Source organism: Trichomycterus rosablanca, chromosome 13 (assembly GCF_030014385.1).
Source record: "Trichomycterus rosablanca isolate fTriRos1 chromosome 13, fTriRos1.hap1, whole genome shotgun sequence".
NCBI lineage: Eukaryota > Metazoa > Chordata > Actinopteri > Siluriformes > Trichomycteridae > Trichomycterus > Trichomycterus rosablanca.
In genome coordinates this window covers 12,189,074-12,215,692 of record NC_086000.1, presented here as the reverse complement: position 1 = coordinate 12,215,692, position 26,619 = coordinate 12,189,074, and the positions used below count along the sequence as shown (strand labels likewise).

At 40.6% G+C, this 26,619-nt stretch overlaps 1 protein-coding gene across 1 annotated transcript in view; it reads left to right on the top strand.

The window, feature by feature from the left end:
* The window catches only part of ctsba (cathepsin Ba), an 81,246-nt gene that overhangs the window by 50,059 nt on the left and 4,568 nt on the right, over positions 1–26,619 (top strand). Inside the window, exons 6-9 of the mRNA XM_063007091.1 lie at positions 13,406–13,491; positions 13,565–13,711; positions 17,294–17,410; positions 24,969–25,097. Coding sequence (XP_062863161.1) covers positions 13,406–13,491; positions 13,565–13,711; positions 17,294–17,410; positions 24,969–25,097 — 479 coding nt within the window. The remainder of the gene's footprint in view (positions 1–13,405; positions 13,492–13,564; positions 13,712–17,293; positions 17,411–24,968; positions 25,098–26,619) is intronic.

Genomic DNA, 26,619 nt, shown 5'->3' with positions numbered 1-26,619 from the left:
ATACAACTTTTTGATCGAACCAACACTGTGGGCACAGTGCCCGTTTTAAGGTGCCCGTTTTTCCCCATTGACTCCCATTCATTTTGAAATGAATTTCGAGCTATCAACGCCGTTCCAACCCTTGATCGACCGGGTCATTAATTAGCGCCCAAATCCAAAAAATCATCCGGATACGCCCATCCGTGTGGCATTTATGCCCGTTTTTGCCCGAATTTTTGGACAAAAATCTTGACACCTTTGGCTTTCCACAGAACGTCAACGTGATGACGTAGACGGCATCTTCAGGCCGTTCTGAGAATAGAAAATGGCGGCCGCCAAAAAATCTGACTTATTTTGGTCTGTAACTAAAGTATTAGTGATTTTTAAGATGAAAACGCTGCACAGAATGAAATTATAGTGCAGTTAGACTTTGCAGTGAGCGTCATATCGTTCGCGCTGCAACAGAAACAAAGATATTTATATCCGTTAGCTTCAAGGCTAACGGATGCATTGAAATCAATGGGAATTGCTAAATGCTAAAAGAGGGACCGAAGTCTGAGTGCACTATGCCTGAAATCTGTAAATGAGACACAGCCGATCATAGATTGCGCAATACCATGGCCCCTGCAGTGATAATCACATGTAAATGAATGAGTACTGATTTGTAAGCAGTACAAACGTGCAGAAATGCATTTTTTTACAGGTTTGGCTTTTCAAACACACCCAGAGTGAACTTGTGCTCACACCACAGCTTGTGCACAGATACAGTGGCCTGTCTGGGAGAAAGTATTCACACCCCACGCACCGCACCACTTCTAAACGCATGCGCGCCCCCGACCTGCGCACGCCCGCCGACCGGCACACGGCAATCACACTCGCATTTTCTCCGGAAATGCACTCTCTAGTTGTTATTGTTATTTTCGTTTTCAATATATTATTATTATTCTGCCCGTTTTTTGTCCGTGCTTCTTCTCCCGCAGTTTTCGAGATATCGACCCCGTTCCAGCGCCAAATCGTCCGGCCCATACGGGAATAGAGCGCTTGTATACAACTTTTTGATCGAACCAACACTGTGGGCACAGTGCCCGTTTTAAGGTGCCCGTTTTTCCCCATTGACTCCCATTCATTTTGAAATGAATTTCGAGCTATCAACGCCGTTCCAACCCTTGATCGACCGGGTCATTAATTAGCGCCCAAATCCAAAAAATCATCCGGATACGCCCATCCGTGTGGCATTTATGCCCGTTTTTGCCCGAATTTTTGGACAAAAATCTTGACACCTTTGGCTTTCCACAGAACGTCAACGTGATGACGTAGACGGCATCTTCAGGCCGTTCTGAGAATAGAAAATGGCGGCCGCCAAAAAATCTGACTTATTTTGGTCTGTAACTAAAGTATTAGTGATTTTTAAGATGAAAACGCTGCACAGAATGAAATTATAGTGCAGTTAGACTTTGCAGTGAGCGTCATATCGTTCGCGCTGCAACAGAAACAAAGATATTTATATCCGTTAGCTTCAAGGCTAACGGATGCATTGAAATCAATGGGAATTGCTAAATGCTAAAAGAGGGACCGAAGTCTGAGTGCACTATGCCTGAAATCTGTAAATGAGACACAGCCGATCATAGATTGCGCAATACCATGGCCCCTGCAGTGATAATCACATGTAAATGAATGAGTACTGATTTGTAAGCAGTACAAACGTGCAGAAATGCATTTTTTTACAGGTTTGGCTTTTCAAACACACCCAGAGTGAACTTGTGCTCACACCACAGCTTGTGCACAGATACAGTGGCCTGTCTGGGAGAAAGTATTCACACCCCACGCACCGCACCACTTCTAAACGCATGCGCGCCCCCGACCTGCGCACGCCCGCCGACCGGCACACGGCAATCACACTCGCATTTTCTCCGGAAATGCACTCTCTAGTTTTTCTTATTATTATTATTCCGCACGTTTTTGTCCGTGCTTCTTCTTCCGCAGTTTTCGAGATATCGACCCCGTTCCAGCGCCAAATCGTCCGGCCCATACGGGAATGGACGGCTTGTATACAGGTTTTCGATCCGCCCGCCCATTCGCCAGCCACGCCCGTTTTTCCGAAGAATTTTTCCCATAGACTTCCATTCGTTTTCGAAAAATTTTGAGATATCGACGCCGTTCCAACTCTAAATCGTCCGGCCCGTTATTGACGTCAATTCTTGAAGAAAGGTTTTCGATCCGCCCGCCCATTCACCCACCACGCCCGCTTTTCTACCGATTTTTGTCCCATTGACTTCCATTCATTTTTTTTAATGGTTGTTTAATGGTTATTTCTACAACCTTTATTTTACCTATAAGAGCCCCATTCACTTCCATTCATTTTTTGAAAGTTCGAGATATCAACACCGTTCCAACTCTATATCGTAAAGCTCACTGATGTAACCCCGACTCAGATACAGCATGGGGATTCGAACCCACACCCACCTGCCACGCCCGGTTTTTGTCCCCATTCACTTCCATTCATTTTTTGAAAGTTCGAGATATCAACGCCGTTCCAACTCTAAATCATAAAGCTCACTGATGTAACCCCGACTCAGATACAGCATGGGGATTCAAACCCACGCCCACCTGCCACGCCCGGTTTTTGTCCCCATTCACTTCCATTCATTTTTTGAAAGTTCGAGATATCAACGCCGTTCCAACTCTAAATCGTAAAGCTCACTGATGTAACCCCGACTCAGGTACAGCATGGGGATTCGAACCCACACCCACCTGCCACGCCCGGTTTTTGGTCCCATTCACTTCCATTCATTTTTTGAAAGTTCGAGATATCAACGCCGTTCCAACTCTATATCGTAAAGCCCACTGATGTAACCCCGACTCAGATACAGCATGGGGATTCGAACCCACGCCCACCTGCCACGCCCGGTTTTTGGTCCCATTCACTTCCATTCATTTTTTGAAAGTTCGAGATATCAACGCCCTTTCAACTCTAAATCGTAAAGCCCACTGACGACACCCCGAGTTGGATAAAGTATTGGGATACGCACGCCCGCCCGACCGGCACACGGCAATCACACTCGCATTTTCTCCGGAAATGCACATCTCTAGTTATTAGTGTGATTGCAGAATGCAAGCACACTATTGTTATTGTTATTTTCGTTTTCAATATATTATTGCCATTCCGCCCGTTTTTTGTCTCCCTTTCTTCGTCCGCAATTTTCGAGATATCGACCCCGTTCCAGTGCCAAATCATCCGGCCCATACGGGAATGGACTGCTTGTATACAGCTTTTGGATCGAACCAACACTGTGGGCACAGTGCCCGTTTTAAGGTGCCCGTTTTGCCCCATTGACTCCCATTCATTTTGAAAAAAATGTCGAGCTATCAACGCCGTTCCAACCCTTGATCGACCGGGTCATTAATTAGCGCCCAAATCCAAAAAATCATCCGGATACGCCCATCCGTGTGGCATTTATGCCCGTATTTGCCCGAATTTTTGGACTAAAATCTTGACACCTTTGGCTTTCCACAGAACGTCAACGTGATGACGTAGGCGGCATCTTCAGTCCGTTCTGAGAACAGAAAATGGCCGCCGCCAAAAAATCTGACTTATTTTGGTCTGTAACTAAAGTATTAGTGATTTTTAAGGTGAAAACGCTGCACAGAATGAAATTATAAGCCAGTAACACTTAGCAGTGAGCGTCATATCGTTCGCGTTGCAACAGAAAAGAAGATATTTATATCCGTTAGCTTCAAGGCTAACAAATGCATTCAAATCAATGGCAATGGCTACATGCTAAAGGAGGGACCGAAGTGTGAGCACTGTGTAAGTGCACTATGAATGAAAGCTGTAAATGAGACACAGCCGATCATAGATTGCGCAATACCATTGACTTCCATTCATTTTTTTTGAATGGTTATTTAATGGTTATTTCTATAACCTTTATTTAACCTATAAGAGCCCCATTTACTTCCATTCAGTTTTTTGAAAGTTCGAGATATCAACGCCGTTCCAACTCTAAATTGTACAGCCCACTGATGTAACCCCGACTCAGATACAGCATGGGGATTCGAACCCACGCCCACCTGCCACGCCCGGTTTTCAGCCCCATTCACTTCCATTCATTTTTTGGAAATTTCAAGATATCAACGCCGTTCCAACTGTAAATCATCCGGGCAGTTAATGACACCCCAACCTGGATACAGCATGGTCATACGCAGCCCCGCCTGCCACGCCCACTTTTTTTATATTTCGAGATATCAGCGCCGTTCCAACTCTAATTTGTTTAGCCCACTGATGACACCCCGACTTGGATACAGCATGGTCATACACAGCCCCGCCCGCCTGCCACGCCCACTTTTTAATATTTCGAGATATCAGCGCCGTTCCAACTCTAATTTGTTTAGCCCACTGATGACACCCCGACTTGGATACAGCATGGTCATACGCAGCCCCGCCCACCTGCCACGCCCATTTTTTTATATTTCGAGATATCAACACCGTTCCAACTGTAAATCATCTGGCCAGTTAATGACACCCCAACTTGGATACAGCATTGTCATACGCAGCCCCGCCCACCTGCCATGCCCACTTTTTTAATATTTCGAGATATCAACGCCGTTCCAACTCTAATTTGTTTAGCCCACTGATGACACCCCGACTTGGATACAGCATGGTCATACGCAGCCCGTCTGCCACGCCCGTTTCTGAGACGTCCGGACGTCGACGCTGTTCCGACTCTGAGCCGTCTGGCCCGTCGACGCTGCTCCCAGCTTCGATACGGCGTTCGGATAAGCGCGCACGCACGCCGACCGGCACACGGCAATCACACTCGCATTTTCTCCGGAAATGCACTCTCTAGTTGTTATTTTCGTTTTCAATATATTATTACCATTCCGCCCGTTTTTTGTCTCCCTTTCTTCGTCCGCAATTTTCGAGATATCGACCCCGTTCCAGTGCCAAATCGTCCGGCCCATACGGGAATGGACTGCTTGTATACAGCTTTTGGATTGAACCAACACTGTGCCCACAGTGCCAGTTTTAAGGGGCCCGTTTTGCCCCATTGACTCCCATTCATTTTGAAAAAAATTTCGAGCTATCAATGCCGTTCCAACCCTTGATCGACCGGGTCATTAATTAGCGCCCAAATCCAAAAAATCATCCGGATACGCCCATCCGTGTGGCATTTATGCCCGTTTTTTGCCCGAATTTTTGGACAAAAATCTTGACACCTTTGGCTTTCCATAGAACGTCAACGTGATGACGTAGGCGGCATCTTCAGTCCGTTCTGAGAGCAGAAAATGGCGGCCGACAAAAAATCTGACTTATTTTGGTCTGTAACTAAAGTATTAGTGATTTTTAAGGTGAAAACGCTGCACAGAATGAAATTATAGTGCAGTTACACTTAGCAGTGAGCGTCATATCGTTCGCGTTGCAACAGAAAAGAAGATATTTATATCCGTTAGCTTCAAGGCTAACGGATGCATTAAAATCAATGGCAATGGCTAATGCTAAAGTAGGTACCGAAGTGTGAGCACTGTGTGAGTGCACTGTGCCTGAAAGCTGTAAATGAGACACAGCCGATCATAGATTGCGCAATACCATGGCAGTGATAATCACATATAAATGAATGAGCACTGATTTGTAAGCAGTAGAAACGTGCAGAAATTCATTTTTTTACAGGTTTGGCTTTTCAAACACACCCAGAGTGAACTTGTGCTCACACCACAGCTTGTGCACAGATACAGTGGCCTGTTTGGGAGAAAGTATTCACACCCCACGCACCGCACCACTTCTAAACACATGCGCACCCCCGACCTGCGCACGCCCGCCAACCGCCACACGGCAATCACACTCGCATTTTCTCCGGAAATGCACTCTCTAGTTATTATTATTATTATTTACAGAAAGGTTATAATGAAACCGCTGATCAAGCTCTCACTTCAGCTAAGGCGTTAGGGACCGTCATCAAACTAACAGAAACACGTAGGAGACATTTACTCTGCACTCATTACAGAGAAATAAATCCATTCAAGTCTTGTAATGTATTGATGGATTAATGTCAAACTATTTTTATACAAACACATTAAATACTACAAACCGTATTTTTTTTTAAATAACCTTTGTATTTATTTTCCATTAATTTTACTTTAAAAAGTCTCAATAAAGTATTAAAAAATTAGTCACAAATTTATAATGGAGATGAATAAATCTATAAGATCTCAATTTTTTTTTGCATTTTTATATACAAACAATCAATCTTCCTCACCTACTACAAACCTTGTTTTTAAATAAATTATTTTATTTATTTTTAAATAATTTAATTGTGCAAATAAATAAATCTTGTATCATTTCATGAATTAATGTCAAACTGTTTTTATATACAAAATTAATGTCCCTTACCTCCTACAAACCTTGTTTAAAAAAATCCTTTTATAATTATTTTATATTAAAATATAATAAAGATCAGTAAATCCATAATAAGTGTGATGATCATTTGTAAAAAAAAAAAAAATGTGATTTTGATCAAAATGCTACATATGTACTCATTCGTACAAAACGGTCAAGAAATATATTTACAAAAATATTAAAGATGTGATAGCTCTGACAGATTTAGATTAATAGAGATAAATACTGTTACATGTTGAAGTTTATGTTTTCTACCATGGTAAATAGTTGTTAATAATTATTCTGAGGAATCATTACCATTATCATATGATCAGACACTCTTCATATATATGAATATTGATAATAATAATAATAACTACAGAGTGCATTTCCGGAGTGCGCAGGTCGGGGGTGCGCATGTGTTTAGAAGTGGTGCGGTGCGTGGGGTGTGAATACTTTCTCCCAGACAGGCCACTGTATCTGTGCACAAGCTGTGGTGTGAGCACAAGTTCACTCTGGGTGTGTTTGAAAAGCCAAACCTGTAAAAAAAATGCATTTCTGCACGTTTCTACTGCTTAAAAATCAGTACTCATTCATTTATATGTGATTATCACTGTAGGGGCCATGGTATTGCGCAATCTATGATCGGCTGTGTCTCATTTACAGCTTTCAGGCACAGTGCACTTACACAGTGCTCACACTTCGGTACCTACTTTAGCATTTAGCCATTCCCATTGATTTCAATGCATTCGTTAGCCTTGGAGCTAACGGATATAAATATCTTTTTTTCTGTTGCAACGCGAACGATATGACGCTCACTGCTAAGTGTAACTGCACTATAATTTCATTCTGTGCAGCGTTTTCACCTTAAAAATCACTAATACTTTAGTTACAGACCAAAATAAGTAAGATTTTTTGTCGGCGGCCATTTTCTGTTCTCAGAACGGCCTGAACATGTCGCCTACGTCATCACGTTGACGTTTTATGGACAGCCAAAGGTGTCAAGATTTTTGTCCAAAAATTTGGGCAAAAACAGGCATAAATGCCACACGGATGGGTGTATCCGGATGATTTTTTGGATTTGGGTGCTAATTAATGACCCGGTCGATCAAGGGTTGGAACGGCGTTGATAGCTCGAAATTTTTTTCAAAATGAATGGGAGTCAATGGGGCAAAACGGGCACCTTTAAACGGGCACTGTGGGCACAGTGTTGGTTCGATCCAAAAGCTGTATACAAGCAGTCCATTCCCGTATGGGCCGGACGATTTGGCACTGGAACGGGGTCGATATCTCGAAAATTGCGGACGAAGAAAGGGAGACAAAAAACGGGCGGAATGGTAATAATATATTGAAAACGAAAATAAGAATAACAATAGTGTGCTTGCCTTTTGGCAATCGCACTAATAATATCATTAAAGGTGAACCGTGCAACTTTATGTTATTCAGGAAGTTTGTATCACCAAGTAGCCCTTATTATTATTCAGTAGCCTTGAAGTAGCTCTCGGCCTCGAAAAGGTTGGTGACCCCTGCTCTAGAAGCATGATCAGCTGGATTTACAGAGGTCCTCACATATCTCCATTGGTGCACTAAAGTAAGATCTCTAAGGAGAGTAATTCTATTAGCCACAAAAGTCTTGAACCTTGCACTTTCATTACGTATGTACTTCAGCACAGACGTGTTGTCCATCCAGAACACTGACTCTGTAAGGTCCAATTCCAATTCAGTCTTTAGCAGCTGGTCCATTTTTGCAGCCACTGTAGCAGCAGTGAGTTCAAGATGGGGAATAGTGATAGGTTTTAGTGGCACAATTCGTGCTTTCCTCAGAAGAAATACACAGTGTACTTGACCCTTTTTGTTGACTAAGCAAAGATAAGTCACTACTCCATAACCCCTTTCACTTGCATCTGTGAAATGGTGTAATTGTGCTGTTCGTCCCATCCTTGTTTTGCTCTGCACAGTTCCTGCAAAATATGTTTCATGGGCAAGATGATTGGGGTTGGGAACCCAAGTGGGTCATATAGCGCTTTTCCACCAAAAGAACCATGGTTCTTGAACCGGTAGACAACCGACCCGTGTTTCCACCAGTTTTTGGGAACCAAGCAGCGTCATCAACAGTGGGCGTTACACAACGAAAGTAAAAAGCAGTAACATGATGGCGTAGTGTGTAGATTACCAGCGATCATTTGTGCTGTTGTTACAGATGTTAGTTTTTATGTAAAAAGCATCTATCAGCTGTTGGTGATACAAAGATGTAGATGTGTTTGTTGCAGTTGTTGTTTTCTTTAGTTCATTGACGTGAGAAGCGTTTTGCGCTTCGCTTTCACCGCGACTCTCGGCGCAAATAGCCGATTTGCTCAGCGCTCGGCTTGAGCGATAAAACATCATTAAAGTTCCATGACGCAAACATCCATTTGTGTAAAATAACCATCAAATCCAGTCTAAAAGCTCCACATGTATCTGTGTTTAACTGGATTCACTTCACGTGTGTTGTTTATGCAGCTCGGGGTTCTGAGTCCACAAAAAGCTTCACCTAAATAAAGTGTAACGTGGCTTAATGTACTAAAAGTACCACACAAACACTCAATTTCTCTCTGTTATTACTCGTTGTAAGTGATTTGTTAATTAATAAATATTTCTTTATTGATTATCTCATGTAATAAGTAAATATAATTTGTTAAGTATAAATACATATGTTTCCATGTGTAACGTTCATGCGTTAGTCACGAGACAAAATCTCGCGTGAATTGTTGTTTTTTGGTGGAAAAGGGGGGGCAGAACTAGTGTGTGTGTGTGCTATTCATATAGGTTTGATGCTGTCGGTTGTTCTGTGATACTGTTATTAATTATTAAGTTATTATTGTCATTGTTGTCGGCGGTAACAAAAGGACTAAGGAACTGTTAAAGACTCAAGAAACCTCTCTTTGTAACAAGTGGCCAACGAGGTAATTCGTTTGTAATTTGCGTGATGTCGCTGAGTGCCATTTGTGTTTTCTTTCCGTTATGATTATGTACTTCATATCTTATTGATGTATTTATGTATTTTCATTTACCAATAGTTCTCACGGCGTAACGGAGGCATTGATACTTCAAAGCAAAAGGTTTCAAGCAATAAACGCCCGTTTTAAAGAACCGACCTGTGTCTGGTGTTATAAGGAGAGCTACACTCGGTATAAGTGCTCTGTGCTGCCCAAATTCATATCTCAGTGTTTCCACGTTAGGCTTTATTTTTCACGTTAAGCGTTGATACTGTCCGGGTCACTTTTACCACGTTATATCACACAGTTCATCGCTTTGAAAATATCAGCGGCAAACTGGATCAAATTTTAATCAGGTGAACTTTAATAGATGAAAGTGGTTTAAATTTTATAAAATGTTATAATGTCTCATGTGAAAACGTCCACTCCAAACCTCTACACTGTGACACGCCCACAGATGACGTCACGGTTCGTGCTGAAAAACCAAGTATTCTGTTGTGCCAGAGTAGAACGCAAGTTCGCTGTCTGGAACCTCTTTTTTTTTCGGTGGAAACATGTGGAACCGGTTCAAAATCAAGTTTGGGGAACGGAACTGGAACCGCGTCAGTGGAAAAGGGGTAATACAGAACTGAGCATGGAAAGCACTCCTCTTTTAGTGAGTGGCTTGTTTTGAATGACGACCTTGAACTGAGTATCAGACTCTGCACACCACTGGACCTCCAGTGCCCTCTCTAGAGGCAGCCTTACCACTTCTAGATCCAAGTCCTTAATTTCAGTTGCTTTGACCATCAGGCAGGGATGCAAGTAACCGGCTGTTGGAAATTCACTTGTTTAATCTGAACCCTCCCATGGCACATAAGGCTCTGAGGTCCCTGACCATTGCTACTGCCCGAGGCTCAGTCTCTACTGATCTTATACAATCGTCGACATAAAAGTTCCTCAAGACAGTATTTGTGACCTCGGAAGTAAACTTCTCAGTTTCGTAGTGCATAACTGGCACAGCTTGGTGAGGAAGTTGCCCCAAAGAAATGAACTGTCATTCGATACTCCTGCATTTCCAGCCCGATGTCCCCTTGAGGCCACCACAGGAATCTCAGCAAGTCAGAGTCTTCAACAGGAACTCTTACCTGATTAAACATAGCCTCAATGTCAGCCATGAAGGCAATGCATTCCTGTCTAAATCTCAACAGGACACCAATCACTGAGTTTGTTAAATCAGGTCCTTGCAGTAGCTGGCAGTTCAGTGACTTTCCTTGATATCTTGCAGCACAATCGAACACAACTCTTAATTTGTGCTTTTTTGGGTGATGCACCCCATGGTGAGGTATGTACCAAATCTTGTTGTGCTTCTTGGTGAGATCCTCCTCTGACAGCTTCTCAGCATGACCTTTCTGTAACATATCCCTCATGAACTTAGAATAATCCTCATGATATGTTTTGTTTTTGAGAAATTTCTGCTTCAAATTCCTTGCTCTTTGAACAGCCACAGACCGATTGTTTGGAAACACTGTCACCTTTTCTTAGAGGAAGGCCAATGCAGTAGTGCCCATCAAGTAGCTGTACTGACTGTGAAACAAAAGATAGGAACTGTTTATGTTCTGCAGACATTTCTAATTTTTCAGTCAGTTTATTTTCAGGGCAGTCGTGTTGAATTTGCTGATGTATAAGCTCCTCTAACTTAATCACGGATATCCTGTTTACTAATACCTCTGGCTGTTTTGTGGCTTTTTTTCCTAAATGACCTTCTTTCATCAGGGGCCCATAGACAGTCCAACCTAAGATGGTCTTAATGGCATAAGGACCATTATCTTTGCTGTTAATAACCTTCCATGGTTCCAGTGCTTGAGGTACATTGGTTCCTATTAAAAGGCCAATACCTGCATCTATCTCATGAAGACACTTCCTTTAAATAAGGCCATTTTTCCACATCTCTTTGTCTTGGAATGTTACTCCTTTTAACTGGTATTTCCTTCTGAGATAAAACTTGATGTAGCTCCACGAAACTTTCTTCTTGTAAGCCACTTACTTCTATTCCCGTGATGCTGTATGTGGTGCCTGTCCTTTCTTGACCCATAGTGCGCAGAAGTATGTTGGTTTTCCTTCCTGTTAGCTTTAATTCACGCATGATTTCCTCTGTGCAGAATGTAGCCGAACTTCCCGGATCCAAAAAGGCATGCGTCACGATTGACTGGCTACTTCTTGTGGACTTAACCTTGACTGGAACTATAGCCAGGGCACAATCCGTTTCGCCAGCCCCGATACAGACACAAGTTTCAGCTTCTTCTGTAAGGGGAACAGTGTTGATTGTTTCCTTGCTATTTTCGCTTTGAACATTAGATGGAGCAGAGTTTGTAACATTAATGTGCAAATTGGTGGGATGTTTCTTTGAGCATATTTAACAGATGATGCGTTGCTGGCAACTGCTGCTCAAATGACCCTGTGTCAAACATCTGAAGCACAGGCCCTTTTTTCTCAAGAAGTTTAGTTTTTCCTTGTGTGGCTTCTTGAAGCAGAATATTGGACTAAATCCACTTTCCTCTTGTGACTTCTTGGAGCAGATTTTTGACTAAACATAGTGGCTGAATAAGACCTTTTCTCGTCCAGACCGCTATTGAGAAGGACTAGAAGTTTCTGACTCATGTAATGTTTGTAAATCCAATTTCCAACAAAAGCGAGACAGAGTTCCATAAATTTTCCACAACAGAATTTATTGAACTTTTTTCTTACATTAATCCAACTTTCTTATAAAAAAACAAAAAAACTCACTATGTTTGCTATTGGTGTATAACAAACAAAACTACGGTCAAAAATCTGTTGCTCCATGTCCTCTTTCTTTCCGTATATTTCTGAGTCAGTACAATTCTGCCCTCTGCAATCTAAGCAGAGAGGACTAATGGAGCACAGCATACATTGATTACCACCAGGAGAAATAATCAATAGTTGAAATACTAAGTCTCCACTCCAAATAAGTGTTCTTTAACCAAACAGAAAATATTTAACGCAATAAACATAAAAAATTACAATTAGTGCAATATAGCTTTTACAATGGATATAGCATATTTGATGCTGGAGGATTTTCATCCTCTGTAGCATGGCTGACCTGGCAGGGGGGCTACAGGTGGGAGGCGGCACTGGTGTTTTGGTTTAGATATACATATAGATGTCGAGCAGCAACATGCTAATGGTGAGCGCTGAAGTTTCTCACATGTTCTCTGGGCATTTATAGCAGCTGTTTTATGCTTTTTATACTCATTGATTAGCTCTGCAGTCTTTTCCTCAGCTTCTTTTAACTTGTCATCCATATATTTCAACTTGTATTTCCAGTATTGCTTATTAACAAAAAGACATTCCTTGACTGAGTTATGCCATAGTCTAAAGCTGTTTTACACCCAGCAAGAGTCCATACTTTATCAACAGAGAAACCTTTGGATGAAAAGTACTGACTTCTCTTTTGTTTCTTTACTATGTCATTGATTAGCTTTTCTAAATTGGTCCACTCAGGCATTTCAGTCCCTCCCTTAACTAAGGTGCTACTTTTATAATTGATAGGCTTCCAGAAGTCTTTACCAAGATTCTGGGCAATTTGACCTTTACTAGACATGGTGTGGAAACGGGAAAAAACCAAAACCAAAACGTCCCCTACTTGACTGAGATTTTAGCAGAACAAAAGCACTATAATCAGTAACAAAGAGATTTCACTCTTTTTGAAGAAGGTAGTAATTACGAGCACTTTTAACAGTAACAAACCAAACAGATTTCTTCAACAGTAACACACAGATTTTTCTAATACTAACAAACACATTACTCTAACAGTAACAAACATCCCTCCTTTTAGAGAACATTCCAGTTCCAGTCAGCTATGCAATGCATTAAAATCTTTCCTTTTTTATAAAGAGGCTAACTGTTACCACCAGTAACAGAATGCATTAAAATCTTCCCTTTTTCAAAGAGGCTAACAGTTACCACCAGTAATACCAGTAATACAGGAAACAAGAAGGGGGAGGCAGGGTACAAGATGACAAAAGTTGTGAGAAGGGAAATAATTTCTCTCAGTACTATAATTTGCTTTCTCACTATATAGATGCAATGGTGGATACCCTTCTGCTGCCTGGGACTTCTGGACTAATGAAGGTCTGGTGTCAGGTGGACTCTACAATTCTCATATAGGTAAAAAAAAATTCCTCCAATTGCTTAAATGTTTGTTGCAGCTGGTTAAACAGGGCTATGATGTATTCTTTAGGTTGTCGGCCATACTCCATTGAACCCTGTGAGCATCATGTAAATGGCACCCGTCCCTCTTGCACAGGAGAGGGTGGCGACACTCCCAGGTGTGAGAAACGATGTGAACCTGGGTATAGTCTCTCCTACAAAGATGACAAGCATTTTGGTAAGCTCATTCATATCCAAAGTGTTGTGTACTGCTTTAAGGAAAATGCTGATTGTCATATTAAGAGTCTGGATATTTTGCAGGTGGAACGGTAATTTGTGAATGAGTTTCCCTGAAGTGTTTTAATGGTAATAGATACAGGAAGTGAATAAAACAAACTACTAGAGAAAAAAAATGTTTTGAAGTAAATCAGTTCAAATCGACTTACAATTGTGACTGAACACAAGGCAAGCAACTGAGGCTTAAAGGCCTTGCTCAGGGGCCGAACAGTGGCAGTTTAGTGGTGGTAGGGCTTAAATCTGCAACCCTCTCATTTGCTTTTTAATTGCACTTTTTCCCAAGTGTCCCAACTTTTTTAAATGTTGCTTACTGTTCAAAGGTAAGGCACCTCTGTACTAACCTGTAACAGCTACATTTTACTTGAATGTTTGCCAGTTAACTTACAAAATAAGACTATAAAAACATTTAACCTGAAACGTCAGACAGCTTTTAAATATGATTGAGAACCCATAAAAGTGTGAGTTGCCATGTTGTGGAAGTCATTCTTTGCATTATTATATAACAGCAATCAGTGTTAATTTCGTTGACGAATGATTTTCGTCATAGTTTTCGTCAACGAACCTTTTTTTCATGACAAAACGAGACGATGACTAAATAAAAACTACAAAAAAAGATAAAAACTATGACGAAATGAATCGACACTTTCGTCAACGAATAAAAACGAGACGAAAATGCTTGGCAGGGACGACATCCAATCAGAACTGATTTAGTTTTGTGGAAGGTAGGAACAAGTTAGAAAGAGATCCAATCATAACTACTTTAGCGTATGTGGAGGGGCGGGACAAGCCGATTAGCCATCCAATCAGTACTAATCTTTTGCAGTACCGCGTTAAGAGCACACTCGCACAGATTTGATCTAAACCCAGGAAGACCAGACTAGCCTGTGAACTTTCTTTACTCATGGAACTACAGGGGTTGGACAAAATAACTGAAACACCTGTCATTGTAGTGTAATTGCACATTGCACCAGTAAGAGCAGAGTGTGAAGGTTCAATTAGCAGGGTAAGAGCACAGTTTTGCTCAAAATATTGCAATGCACACAACATTATGGGTGACATACCAGAGTTCAAAAGAGGACAAATTGTTGGTGCACGTCTTGCTGGCGCATCTGTGACCAAGACAGCAAGTCTTTGTGATGTATCAAGAGCCACGGTATCCAGGGTAATGTCAGCATACCACCAAGAAGGACAAACCACATCCAACAGGATTAACTGTGGACGCAAGAGGAAGCTGTCTGAAAGGGATGTTCGGGTGCTAACCCGGATTGTATCCAAAAAACATAAAATCACGGCAGAATTAAATGTGCACCTCAACTCTCCTGTTTCCACCAGAACTGTCCGTCGGGAGCTCCACAGGGTCAATATACACGGCCGGGCTGCTATAGCCAAACCTTTGGTCACTCGTGCCAATGCCAAACGTCGGTTTCAATGGTGCAAGGAGCGCAAATCTTGGGCTGTGGACAATGTGAAACATGTATTGTTCTCTGATGAGTCCACCTTTACTGTTTTCCCCACATCCGGGAGAGTTACGGTGTGGAGAAGCCCCAAAGAAGTGTACCACCCAGACTGTTGCATGCCCAGAGTGAAGCATGGGGGTGGATCAGTGATGGTTTGGGCTGCCATATCATAGCATTCCCTTGGCCCAATACTTGTGCTAGATGGGCGCGTCACTGCCAAGGACTACCGAAACATTCTGGAGGACCATGTGCATCCAATGGCGGTGCCGTGTATCAGGATGACAATGCACCAATACACACAGCAAGACTGGTGAAAGATTGGTTTGATGAACATGAAAGTGAAGTTGAACATCTCCCATGGCCTGCACAGTCACCAGATCTAAATATTATTGAGCCACTTTGGGGTGTTTTGGAGAAGCGAGTCAGGAAACGTTTTCCTCCACCAGCATCACGTAGTGACCTGGCCACTATCCTGCAAGAAGAATGGCTTAAAATCCCTCTGACCACTGTGCAGGACTTGTATATGTCATTTCCAAGACGAATTGATGCTGTATTGGCCGCAAAAGGAGGCCCTACACCATACTAATAAATTATTGTGGTCTAAAACCAGGTGTTTCAGTTATTTTGTCCAACCCCTGTAGGTTAACTCCACGATGTCAACAGGGAGAAAGAGGAGAGCCGATATATGGACACATTTCTCATTTGACGTCGTGGAAAACAGGACGATGTGTAAACTATGTGGGGCGATCTAGGGTAAAAGCACAACACATCTGAAACATCTGGCACTGCTGGCAGTATAATGGCAACATAATGTCACAGCTGTTTTATGGTACCCAGTTTTATAAAGAATGTAATATGCAATTTGTTATAAACAATGCATATATGTTTCAGGCAGAGCAGGCCTACTGGTCATTAATATTTTGTTATTGTTATGCTCAATAAGCAAGGTCAGGTAATTAAAGATGTTTGAAATAAGTTAAATCTGTTTTTGTGTGTATTGCACATTCAAACATTAATAATATTCCATAACTGGTTAAAAATGTTTCATTTTGTGTAAGTGTATATAATGACTTAAATAATTTAAGGGAAGTAATAAAAAAGCATTTACATTTTACACCCTTTATATTTATTTTAGGGCGGCACGGTGGCTAAGTGGGTAGCACTGTCGCCTCACAGCAAGAAGGTCCTGGGTTCGAACCCCAGGTGGAGCGGTCCGGGTCCTTTCTGTGTGGAGTTTGCATGTTCTCCCCGTGTCTGCGTGAGTTTCCTCCGGGTGCTCCGGTTTCCTCCCACAGTCCAAAGACGTGCAAGTGAGGTGAATTGAAGATACTAAATTTGTCCATGACTGTGTTCGATATAAACTTGTGTAATGAATAACTACCGTTCCTGTCATGAATGTAACCAATGTGTAAAAACATGACATTAAAATCCTAATAAACAAACAAATATGTATTTTAGTCGACTGAATCGACTGTAGATTTAGTCGACTATATTCTTATGATAATTAGTCGACTAAAACTAGACTAAAACTAAAACAATTCAGATGACTAAAACTAAATTACATTTTAGTCAAAAGACTATGACTAAAACTAAATCAAAATTTGCTGTCAAAATTAACACTGACAGCAATCAAGTAAATGACCAAGTGCACCAAACCAGTGTATCCTAATGATTCCTAATTTTTATTTTTCATTTTGTCTCTCCTTTTGTAATTAAATCTAGATGTAAATTTGTTGAGTTAATAAACATTTGTTTCTGGACCGCAGAAAATAGACCCTCTGTCAATTTTAAGTAAGTTATGGCAAATTTTCTTTATTCTTGGGCTGATAGGCAAACACCTTGGTGCTCCAGAACACCAAACTGCCAAAAGTTGTGCTTATACAGAGGTAGTCACACTCCCCAATGATCAGTATTGTGCAATTAATTAGTAACACATAGTAACACTTTTAGTGACAAAGTTGAAAGTATGTGCTCATTTTTTTTCACCTTTATTCATCATTATTTAGGTGTCAATAAAAGAGACATACACCTCTTTTTCTGATGAGTGTGTACATTTGTTGTTATAGGAAAACAATCATATAGTGTTCCCTCTGATGAGAAGCAGATCATGCAGGAGCTCTACAAGAATGGTCCGGTAGAGGGTGCCTTCACCGTGTATGAAGATTTTCTCATGTACAAGTCTGGTAAGCAAAATCCTTCTCTTAACCACTTGCAGTATTTACATTATTCAATATTTCGATTTCCTTTTTTATTGCCAACACAATACAAAGCTAATGATGGGGCAAACTGATTAGTCCAGCAGACCTGTTTAGCCTAATACCATGTCATTGAATGAACCAACATAGTGACCAGACTTGTACACCACCCTGATTGACTGTATACTTGTCAATAAAAAGCTGGATGTTGTGTACTACTAATATTTAAGCTGTTGATACTTGCTTAAATAGAGGTGAGACATGACAAAATACAGTAGATTAGTTATGGTAATGTAGGGTGATGTAAAGCATAGTGACTCAGTGTTGCAAAGTGAAAAGAACATACATTTAAGCAGGGTTTAACTTTGTGTGAGGTGTTGATAATCAGTAAAAATGAAGTACAGTAGTCTTCACTTAATTTCTTCTTTACAGAAACAGAATGCCCCATATGGTTCCTATTAGATATTTATTTCATACATTCTTGAACCGGTTCTGTTCGGGTTTCTCTGAACCTTGGTGTTCTGTAGAGAACCGACACGCGTTTCCACCAGTTTTTAAGAACCAAGCAGCGTCATCAACAGTGGGCGTTACATACTAAGAGTTAAGAGCAGTAATAATAACATGGTGGAGTGTGTGGATTATGTGCGAGCATGTGTTGCTGTTACAGATGTTTGTTTCTATGTAAAAAGCAGCGATCTAACTATCGGTGATAAGAAGACGTGTGACGTGTTTGTCTCAGTTCTTGTTTTCTTTAGTTTATTGACGTGAGAAGCGTTTTGCGCTTCGCTTTCACTGCGACTCTCGGTGCAAATAACCGATTTGCTCAGCACTCGACTTGAGCGGTGAAACATCACTGAAGTTCCACAACATGAACATTAATCTCTGTGAAATAAACATCAAATCCACTCTAAAATACAACATGTATCTGTGTTTAGCTGGATTTACTTCACGTGTGTTTATGCAGCTCGGAGAGTTGAAAAAGCTTCATGCTTTTTTTTCACGTTAAGCGTGTTTCGTTCTGTCCGGGTCACTTTTATCTCGTAATATCACACAATTCACCTTTTTAAAGGCGCTTTGAAAACATCAGCTTGCCGCAAAATGTAATCAGGTGAAGTTTAAAAGATAAAAAATGCAGCATTAAGCTCCATATGAAACACCAGCTGACGCCATTGTTGCTAACGCGCTATGCTGTACAACATGACACGCCCACTGACGGACGTCACGGTTCGGGCTGAAAAACCAAGTATTCTGTGGTGCCAGATTGGCCCGCTAGTTCACTGTCTGGAACCTCTTTTTTCCGGTGGAAACACGCTGAACCGGTTCAAAATCAAGTTCGGGAACCGGAACGGGCTCCGTGCCGCGTCGGTAGAAAAGGGATAACAGTGAAAAGGAACCTGTAAACCTGGTCTAACGCACTTATACACACATAACTAGCACACACTACATGCACAGATGCACACCAGCAACATAAATAATACTATCCCGATTTGCCTGTATATTTACTCAACCGGCCCTCTCGGAGAGTGTCCTGTTTCTTGGTAGCAGGTACAGCCAGAGAAGAGCCAAGATTAATCCTCCCTTTTACAACAATAGGATATCTAAAACAGTAAACACACTGATACAGTAAAGGCAGAACAACCCCCTCCCCACCGTGAGAATTCCGGAATAGAATAGGTTCTCAGCACCCCCTTGCTGTTCGTATGAGGTGAACAAATGGGGCACCCCGTTTGCCGTAGGGTGTGACACGTGTCTGTAGAGGAAGGGATCCTGGTGCTTGAGGGCAATGGCAGCTGAGGCTTCCATGCGCCCAACACAGCACTTTGGCCCTGAATTCACATAGACGGGAGGTTGGAGAGACCCGCTTCAATCAATCGGCTTGTCAAGACATGTCCTGGGGTTTCTTGGTCTGAGTCTCTCAGGACTCCCATGAACCCCAGAAGGGTCAAGTGAGTAGCAATTTTAACATCTCGTAGCTGCTCGCGTATATCATCCCTGTAGCCCTGGTGCACAACCAGAGGATGTCCATGGCTCTGTGCACCCCCTTGTTGGGCTCCAAGGTGGGTGGGGAGCAGGGTTGATGAATCCTTATGATTACAAACATGGATAAACTAACTACCAAACGAAAATTACTGGACACAGAACAGACTTATGGTTACTCAGAGAACTGTCTAAACCTCTAAACGCTTTGTACTTCTGGAATCTTTGTTACCAGAAATGCCCCTGACCAAGCTGTCACCTTTTGCAATACACAAGGCCATCATGGGAATAGCTGGGACAGTAAGGAACACCAAAAAACTAAGATCTGGACAGATTTTAGTTGAATGCATTAAAAAATTCCAAGCTGACAACCTGCTGCATGCAACTGAGTTTGTTGGAATACGGATGAAATCCCAACCGCACCCTTTCCTAAACAGTAGCAAAGGGGTAATCCGCACCAAAGAGTTGGAAGACATGGAAGAAACAGAAATGCAAATGGAACTATCTAACCGGGGGTCACCAATGTAAAACATATTATTATAAAACGCCAAGAGAGGACTATTAAAACAAACACCTACATTCTCACCTTCAATCGACCACATCCCCCTGAAAAAATAGAAATCGTTACCATGTACATACCAAATCCACTTAGATGTTACAAATGTCAGAAATATGACCATGGATCCACGGTTTGTAAGAGGGATGCCATCTGCTGCAACTGTGGTGAAGAGGAGCACCGCCCAGGTTGCCAAAACCCTCCAAAATGTGCAAACTCTTCTGGAAACCATGACACTGCTTCTAAAGACTGCCCTATCTAGAGTAAAGAAAAAGAAATTCAAAAATCAGACACTCACAGAAATTACGCTACCCAGAAGCAAGGAAAGCTATCAAAAGCATTCCAGGCTTTAAATTTGAAAGATCCTTTGCTGAGATAGTTAAAACAAAAGCAATGATTAGCAGAGACTGTCAAACCAACATCACCTGGGTGAGAGAAGAAAAACCACAACACACAAACTTCCATAAGGAAATTACCGTCAAACCCAAAACAATTAACCAGGAAACAGTCAACAGAAACAGAACTTAGGAACAAGCCAAAAAGGAAACCAGACATAGAAACAAAGCCAAGTCGAGAAAAGAATAAAGCCAAAGATGACGACCTGAAGGACATAGAGATGGCTGAAACACCAAGAACCAAATCCCAAAGTCCATCCTCAAAAGACAAAGACAGAAACCTCTAATACTACCCACTTGATGAAACACATCATAATCCAATGGAACTGCAGAGGATTCAAAGCAAACTTTTCTGAGCTATGAAGACTATCCACTACACTAAACCCAATAGCATATTGCAAGGGACAACAAGGGACACTTGTTAACCACTGAGAAAGAAATAGCCATTGCACTTGCTGAAAAATTTCAATCAGTTTCAACAGCCAATTATTCCTCGGCCTTCAACAGGATAAGAGTTACCAATTTTTATATCAAACTACTTAACAAACAGGAAATTTAGAGTTAGTCAATAACACCCTCTCTGATCTGTACACTTAAGAACAAGGAGTCCCACAAGGCAGCATCCTGTCTGTAACACTCTTTAATATCAAGATTAATAACATTATTCAACACACCCCCCAGCATCATGGCTTGTCTATATGTGGATGATTTGGTGCATCTGTAGTAAAGGACGCCATATGCCACAAATCGAGCGCACACTTCAACTCGCAATACAGTGGTGTTAAAATAGCAGTCCAACACAATTAACCTGATAAATCACTGTTTTTAGTAGAAATGCTATTTCTACATAGCAAAAAATTTACTTGAAAGTGTGGTAGAGTAATGAATACAAAACAAACCCAACAATTAGGACATGCATACTCATTCTGAGTAATCGAAGCATTGATTGAAAGGGGCTTGTTCAAAATAATAGCAGTGAGGAGTTCAATTGGTGAAGTCATTCATTCTGCAGAAGAACGGCTGTCAATTTTGGCCCTTATTTAAGGTAGTAGGGTGGCAAATGTTGCACAGGTTGGTCATAGCACAATTTCTTTTGAAATACTGGGTAAAATGGGTTGTTCCAGACATTGTTCTGATGAACAGTGTCCTTTGATTAAAAAGTTGATTGTAGAGGGGAAAAAACATACAGAAAAGTGCAGCAAATTATAGGCTGCTCAGCTAAAATAATCCCAAATGCCTTGAAGTGACAACCAAAACCTGAAAGACGCAGAAGGAAGTGTGGAACTTCTGTTCGAAAGGATCGAAGAATAGCCAAAATGGCAAATACTCAGCCAAAGATCACCTCCAGAAAGATCAAGGAACATCTGAAGTTACCAGTGAGTACAGAAGATGATTAAGTGAAGAACTCCTTGCAAGGTCCCGTTGTTAAGAAAAAGACATGTCCTGAATGGGTTAACATTTGCCAAGGAACATACTGACTGGTCCAAAGAGAAATGGCTCAACATTTTGTGGACTGGTGAAAGCAAAATTGTCCTTTTTGGGTCTATTGGCCGTAGACAGTATGTCAGACGACCCTCGAGCACTGAATTCAAGCCAAAGTACACTGTGAAGACAGTAAAGCATGGTGGTACAAAATTATAATATGGGATGTTTTTCATACCTTGGCGTTACGCCTATTTATGGCATACGAGGGTTCATGGATCAGTTTGAATATATCAAAATACTTGAGGAGATCATGTTGCCCTATGTCGAAGAAGAAATGTCCTTAAAACGGGTGTTTCAACATGACTATTTCCTCAATCTTGTTTGTCTGTAACCAAGATGTTTTGGGTCATTGAGTGGCCAGCCTAATCCCCTGACTTCTGTCCCATAGAGAACTTGTGGGCTGATATCTGAAACATGTTTTTTTGAGGCAAAACCCAAAATTGCAGAAGAACTGTGGAATGTTATACAAATATTTTTATAGAGTTTTTAAAGAAAAATGCTGGCACTGCTATTTTTTTTGAACAGCCTAATATTCATTTTTCTTAATTTTCTGTAAAGGATTAACACAAACTGGCTAAATGTTGTTAATGTTTTGATTTAGAATTAAGAATGTAGTATTTTCAGTGCATTTGCATTTATGGAAATAAAAGTTATTATATATGCTTTATTCGCTTTTTTAAAATCACTATTTTTTTGAACACCACTGTAAATCGACTGCAAAAATGGACATCCCAAAATGGGTTCCAATTATCTAAAACCAAAACCGTCTGCAACCACTTCTGTCAACTAAGATCCTTGCATCCAGATCCCCTACTAACCCTAGACGGAGAAGCCATAAAGGTAGAACTGTCAGATTCTTGGGACTATTACTGGACAATAAACTCTTTCACTCCCCATATACAATCACTTAAAATCAAATGCTTGAAGATGCTGAACATCCTCAAAATTCTAGCAAATACAAGATGGGGCTCAGATGCCCGTCTATTAAAATATCTCTACATCGCGTTAATTCGGTCACGCCTAGACTATGGTAGTGCTGTCTACGAAGGAGCCAGGTTTTTCTACCTGAAACCACTCAACACCATACACCATCAAGGTCTTAGATTGGCCCTGGGAGCGTACAAAACATCACCATATCCGGAGACTACGAATAAGCCTACAGTATGCCATAAAAAAATCAAGGGAATAAAGAAAACCCAGCCCACCAATCTCTCTTCAAAAACCAATACCACCACCTATATGAGACCAAAGGAAACCTCATCAAACCACTAGGACTCCATATCAAAACCTTTTTAGAAGCTCTTAACACCCTGGTAAAACCCACCAAATGTCCTCTGATACCTCCTTGGAAAGTTATAAAACCAAAGGTAATCTTCAAACTAGCCAGATATGCAAAACAGGATACCCTCCCTACAACCTGGCAAAGAAAGCTGCAGAAAAACAGATTACCTGGTGCTATGTCCCACCCACTGATGCCCTCTACACAATCAGATTACTTTGTAAAAATACATGGCAGGAGGAATGGAATCGTAACACAGCCAACAAACTGTATGAAATCAAGCCACGACTCGACAGGACCTCTACCCAGTATCCATTTAAAAGACACGACCAAACGGTGTTAACGAGATGCCATATAGGGCACTCGGCCTGGACACACAGACACCTTCTCTTGGGAGAAGATGTGCCAAACTGCCAGTACTGTGGATCACAATTGACAATAAAACATTTTGACAGAATGCCAAGCCATCAAAAATACCAGAAAAATATTTTACAGAGACACTAATATGAAAGACCTCTTCGAACGCAATAACCCACAAAAAATCATCAATTTTTTGAATTACCTAAAGATTAAAAGCCAAATATAGTACATCAACTTTCATTTAGCTTAAACTTTGTTTCGAACCCAACTCTAATGCCATGTACATAGCCTAATTTGAGCTGGAATGGCAATAAACACAAACAAACAAATATTTACTCAAACCAGATACACTCAATGTATACACATACACCAAACACACATGCACATTTTCACATACAATGCCTATGGAAAACATCCATACCCCTTTAAAATAATGTTGTTGTTTTTTTTTGTCTTGCAGCCTAAAATCAAAACTCACAAAAATGTCCCTCTCCATCTTTATTCACACATTTTGCTGTACAACATTCAAGTAAAGAGAAAAAAGGAAAAAGTTTTGGAAATTAATAAAAAAAAAATGGAAATTAGAATAACAGGGTGGGAAGAGTCCTCTGATTTAGTATTTTGAAGAGTCATCTTTTGCTTAATTACAGCCATCAATCTATTTGCACACCTAGATTGGAGAATATTTGCTCATTCTTTTTTGCAGAATTGTTCGAGTTCAGTCAAATGACCAGCAATGCACTTTTTTTTTAAGGCTATCCATAAAATTTTCTATCAGATTTAGGTCAGGGCTCTGACCTGGCCACCAATGAATTTTCACCTTCCTATTCTTAAGCAAAAAGGACAGCAAAGCAAAGACATTCCTAAAATTCATGTCAATAACAAAACTAAAACTTGTTCTTCCATAAACATGGTCCAAGGGCAGACATGGTGTTAGGAATCAAAGAGTAAACTAAACTAAATGGTTGGTTACTTGTATTTTACTAATTATCAGATTTTTAAAATCTATTTTGAATGAGGAATGCATATCTGCAGTTACATTTCCAGCTTATATTTTCTGTCACTATACCAAATTTTAGCCAATAACTTAACCTGTTTTGAAGTTATTCAATTTGACATAAAGGATTTTCATTGGGCTCTGGCATTTCTATAGGAATCCAAACATTTTTAACAGGTAAACGCAAATTAAACTGCACAAAAATATGTAACATGAATTACATTTTCATGTAGCATTCTAAAGTGGCATCCTAAATTGCACTGTGTGCTTCAAGCATTGACTTTAATTAGATTAAGATAATTGAAGTACACTGATCTTAAGATTAAGATAATTACACTGCACATGACCTTTTTGAATAATCAAAAACTGCCAGAGCCTTAGTTTGCGATTTTAGTATGCATGTAAACACACTAAGAGCATCTTCTTGTTAGATTGTGTGGCACTCAATGTTTAAAGTGCTAACAAATTGTTCTTTTATCTTTTCTTACATTCTCAAGGTGTATATCAGCATGTCACTGGATCTGCAGTAGGAGGTCATGCCATAAAAATCCTGGGTTGGGGAGACGAGAATGGCACTCCCTTCTGGTTGGCAGCCAATTCCTGGAATACTGATTGGGGTGATAATGGTAAAACCAAATACAATACAGTTTTTTAACAATACATAGCTATTTCTGGGGTGGCATGCTATTGTAAAATGTTTTAGTATAGAAGTGAGAAGTTGCACTGCGTCACAGTTCATATCTAAAGACTTCTAAAAATCTAAAAGTCTATATTCTCTTGAATCTTTAAGTGACAAGTGAACATTTACCATGTTTTCACTGACTAAAAAAAAAAAAAAATTATGTTGATCAAATTTAGAATTTGACATCTGAAACATGTTCACTCGCAACATCACATCTATAAATTATACTTTTTTTTGAGGGTACTAATTGCCTCAGTTTTGCAAGTGGATTTTTGCCCATTCTTGACTGTTACAAGACTTGAACTGCTCAACAGTATGTTGTTGCTGTTTGATTCTTCCCTTTTTAATGCACCATATGTTTTCAATAAGAGAGAAATCCAGTAACCCCTATGCACTATGTGTCTATGAAGTGTGTTTTATGTATGTGTTTTAGAACATGCATATGAGGCTATGGACTTTCCTACATCACTTTTATGGCAGCAAATGTCTCTAAAATCTAAAAATATGTGCTCCCACACCAATGGTGCTTTCACACAAGTCACTCATGCCATGGATTCATCCCCCTATCATGATGGATTTTTTCTTTTTGAATGGTCATTTTCATCTTTGGCACAGAGAACTTGATGTTCGTTTTTCTCCCAAATAAGCTGAGAACTCATGGGATTTCTAAACAGAATTTATTTATGGGTTTTTTTGTGCATGATCGAGTTTTAGGTTACGTGCAGTGGCGACTGTCTTAAGTGACACTGGTTTCTCAAGCTCATGTGGCTATCTTATGTGAACATGTGAATTAGCGTAGCAGGGGCATGATGGCATTGCCTCTGGGTGAATTTTGGCTAGTTTAGTTTTGGTCCAGTTCACTGAACTAGTTTAGGCTGGATTAGACTGTGTCTATCACAAACTGAAGAGTAGATCCTGTGAAGAATTTTATCTCAGTCTTTGTCATCAAGATTAATGTTGCATGTCAGTTTCTCTTTGGTGCCTCACAAATAGCAGAGAGGTAAAGATATTGGCCAGGATCATAGAGTAAAATCTAGCAATAATGCCCTTTCCAGCTGTTTGAATTTCAAGGATAAAGTCTAACATTGTTTTAGGAGGAAGATAGGGGAACTGTGGAAACACTTTTTTTAAACGTAACTTCCAATTTGTAGATAACAAAACAGGTAAGATTTAAGAAGAGTAAGTTTTCAGCTGGGAAAAGGTAGTGAATATTCAATCTTTATATAATCTTGAATGATTTTAATGCCTCTTGAATGCTTTTAATAACTCTATGCCAACTATAAAAGGCTGAATCTAAAAGAGATGGTGGAAACGGTGGGTTACTGTTAACTGGGATTAACAGAGAGGGCACCTGTATGCCAAAATGAACTCTTAATTAATGCCAAATATGTTGCATAGCCTTGACTGCCATGTTACCCTTAACATGGCCTCTCACCAGGGGGCTAGGTAAAGAAAGCAGGGCCATG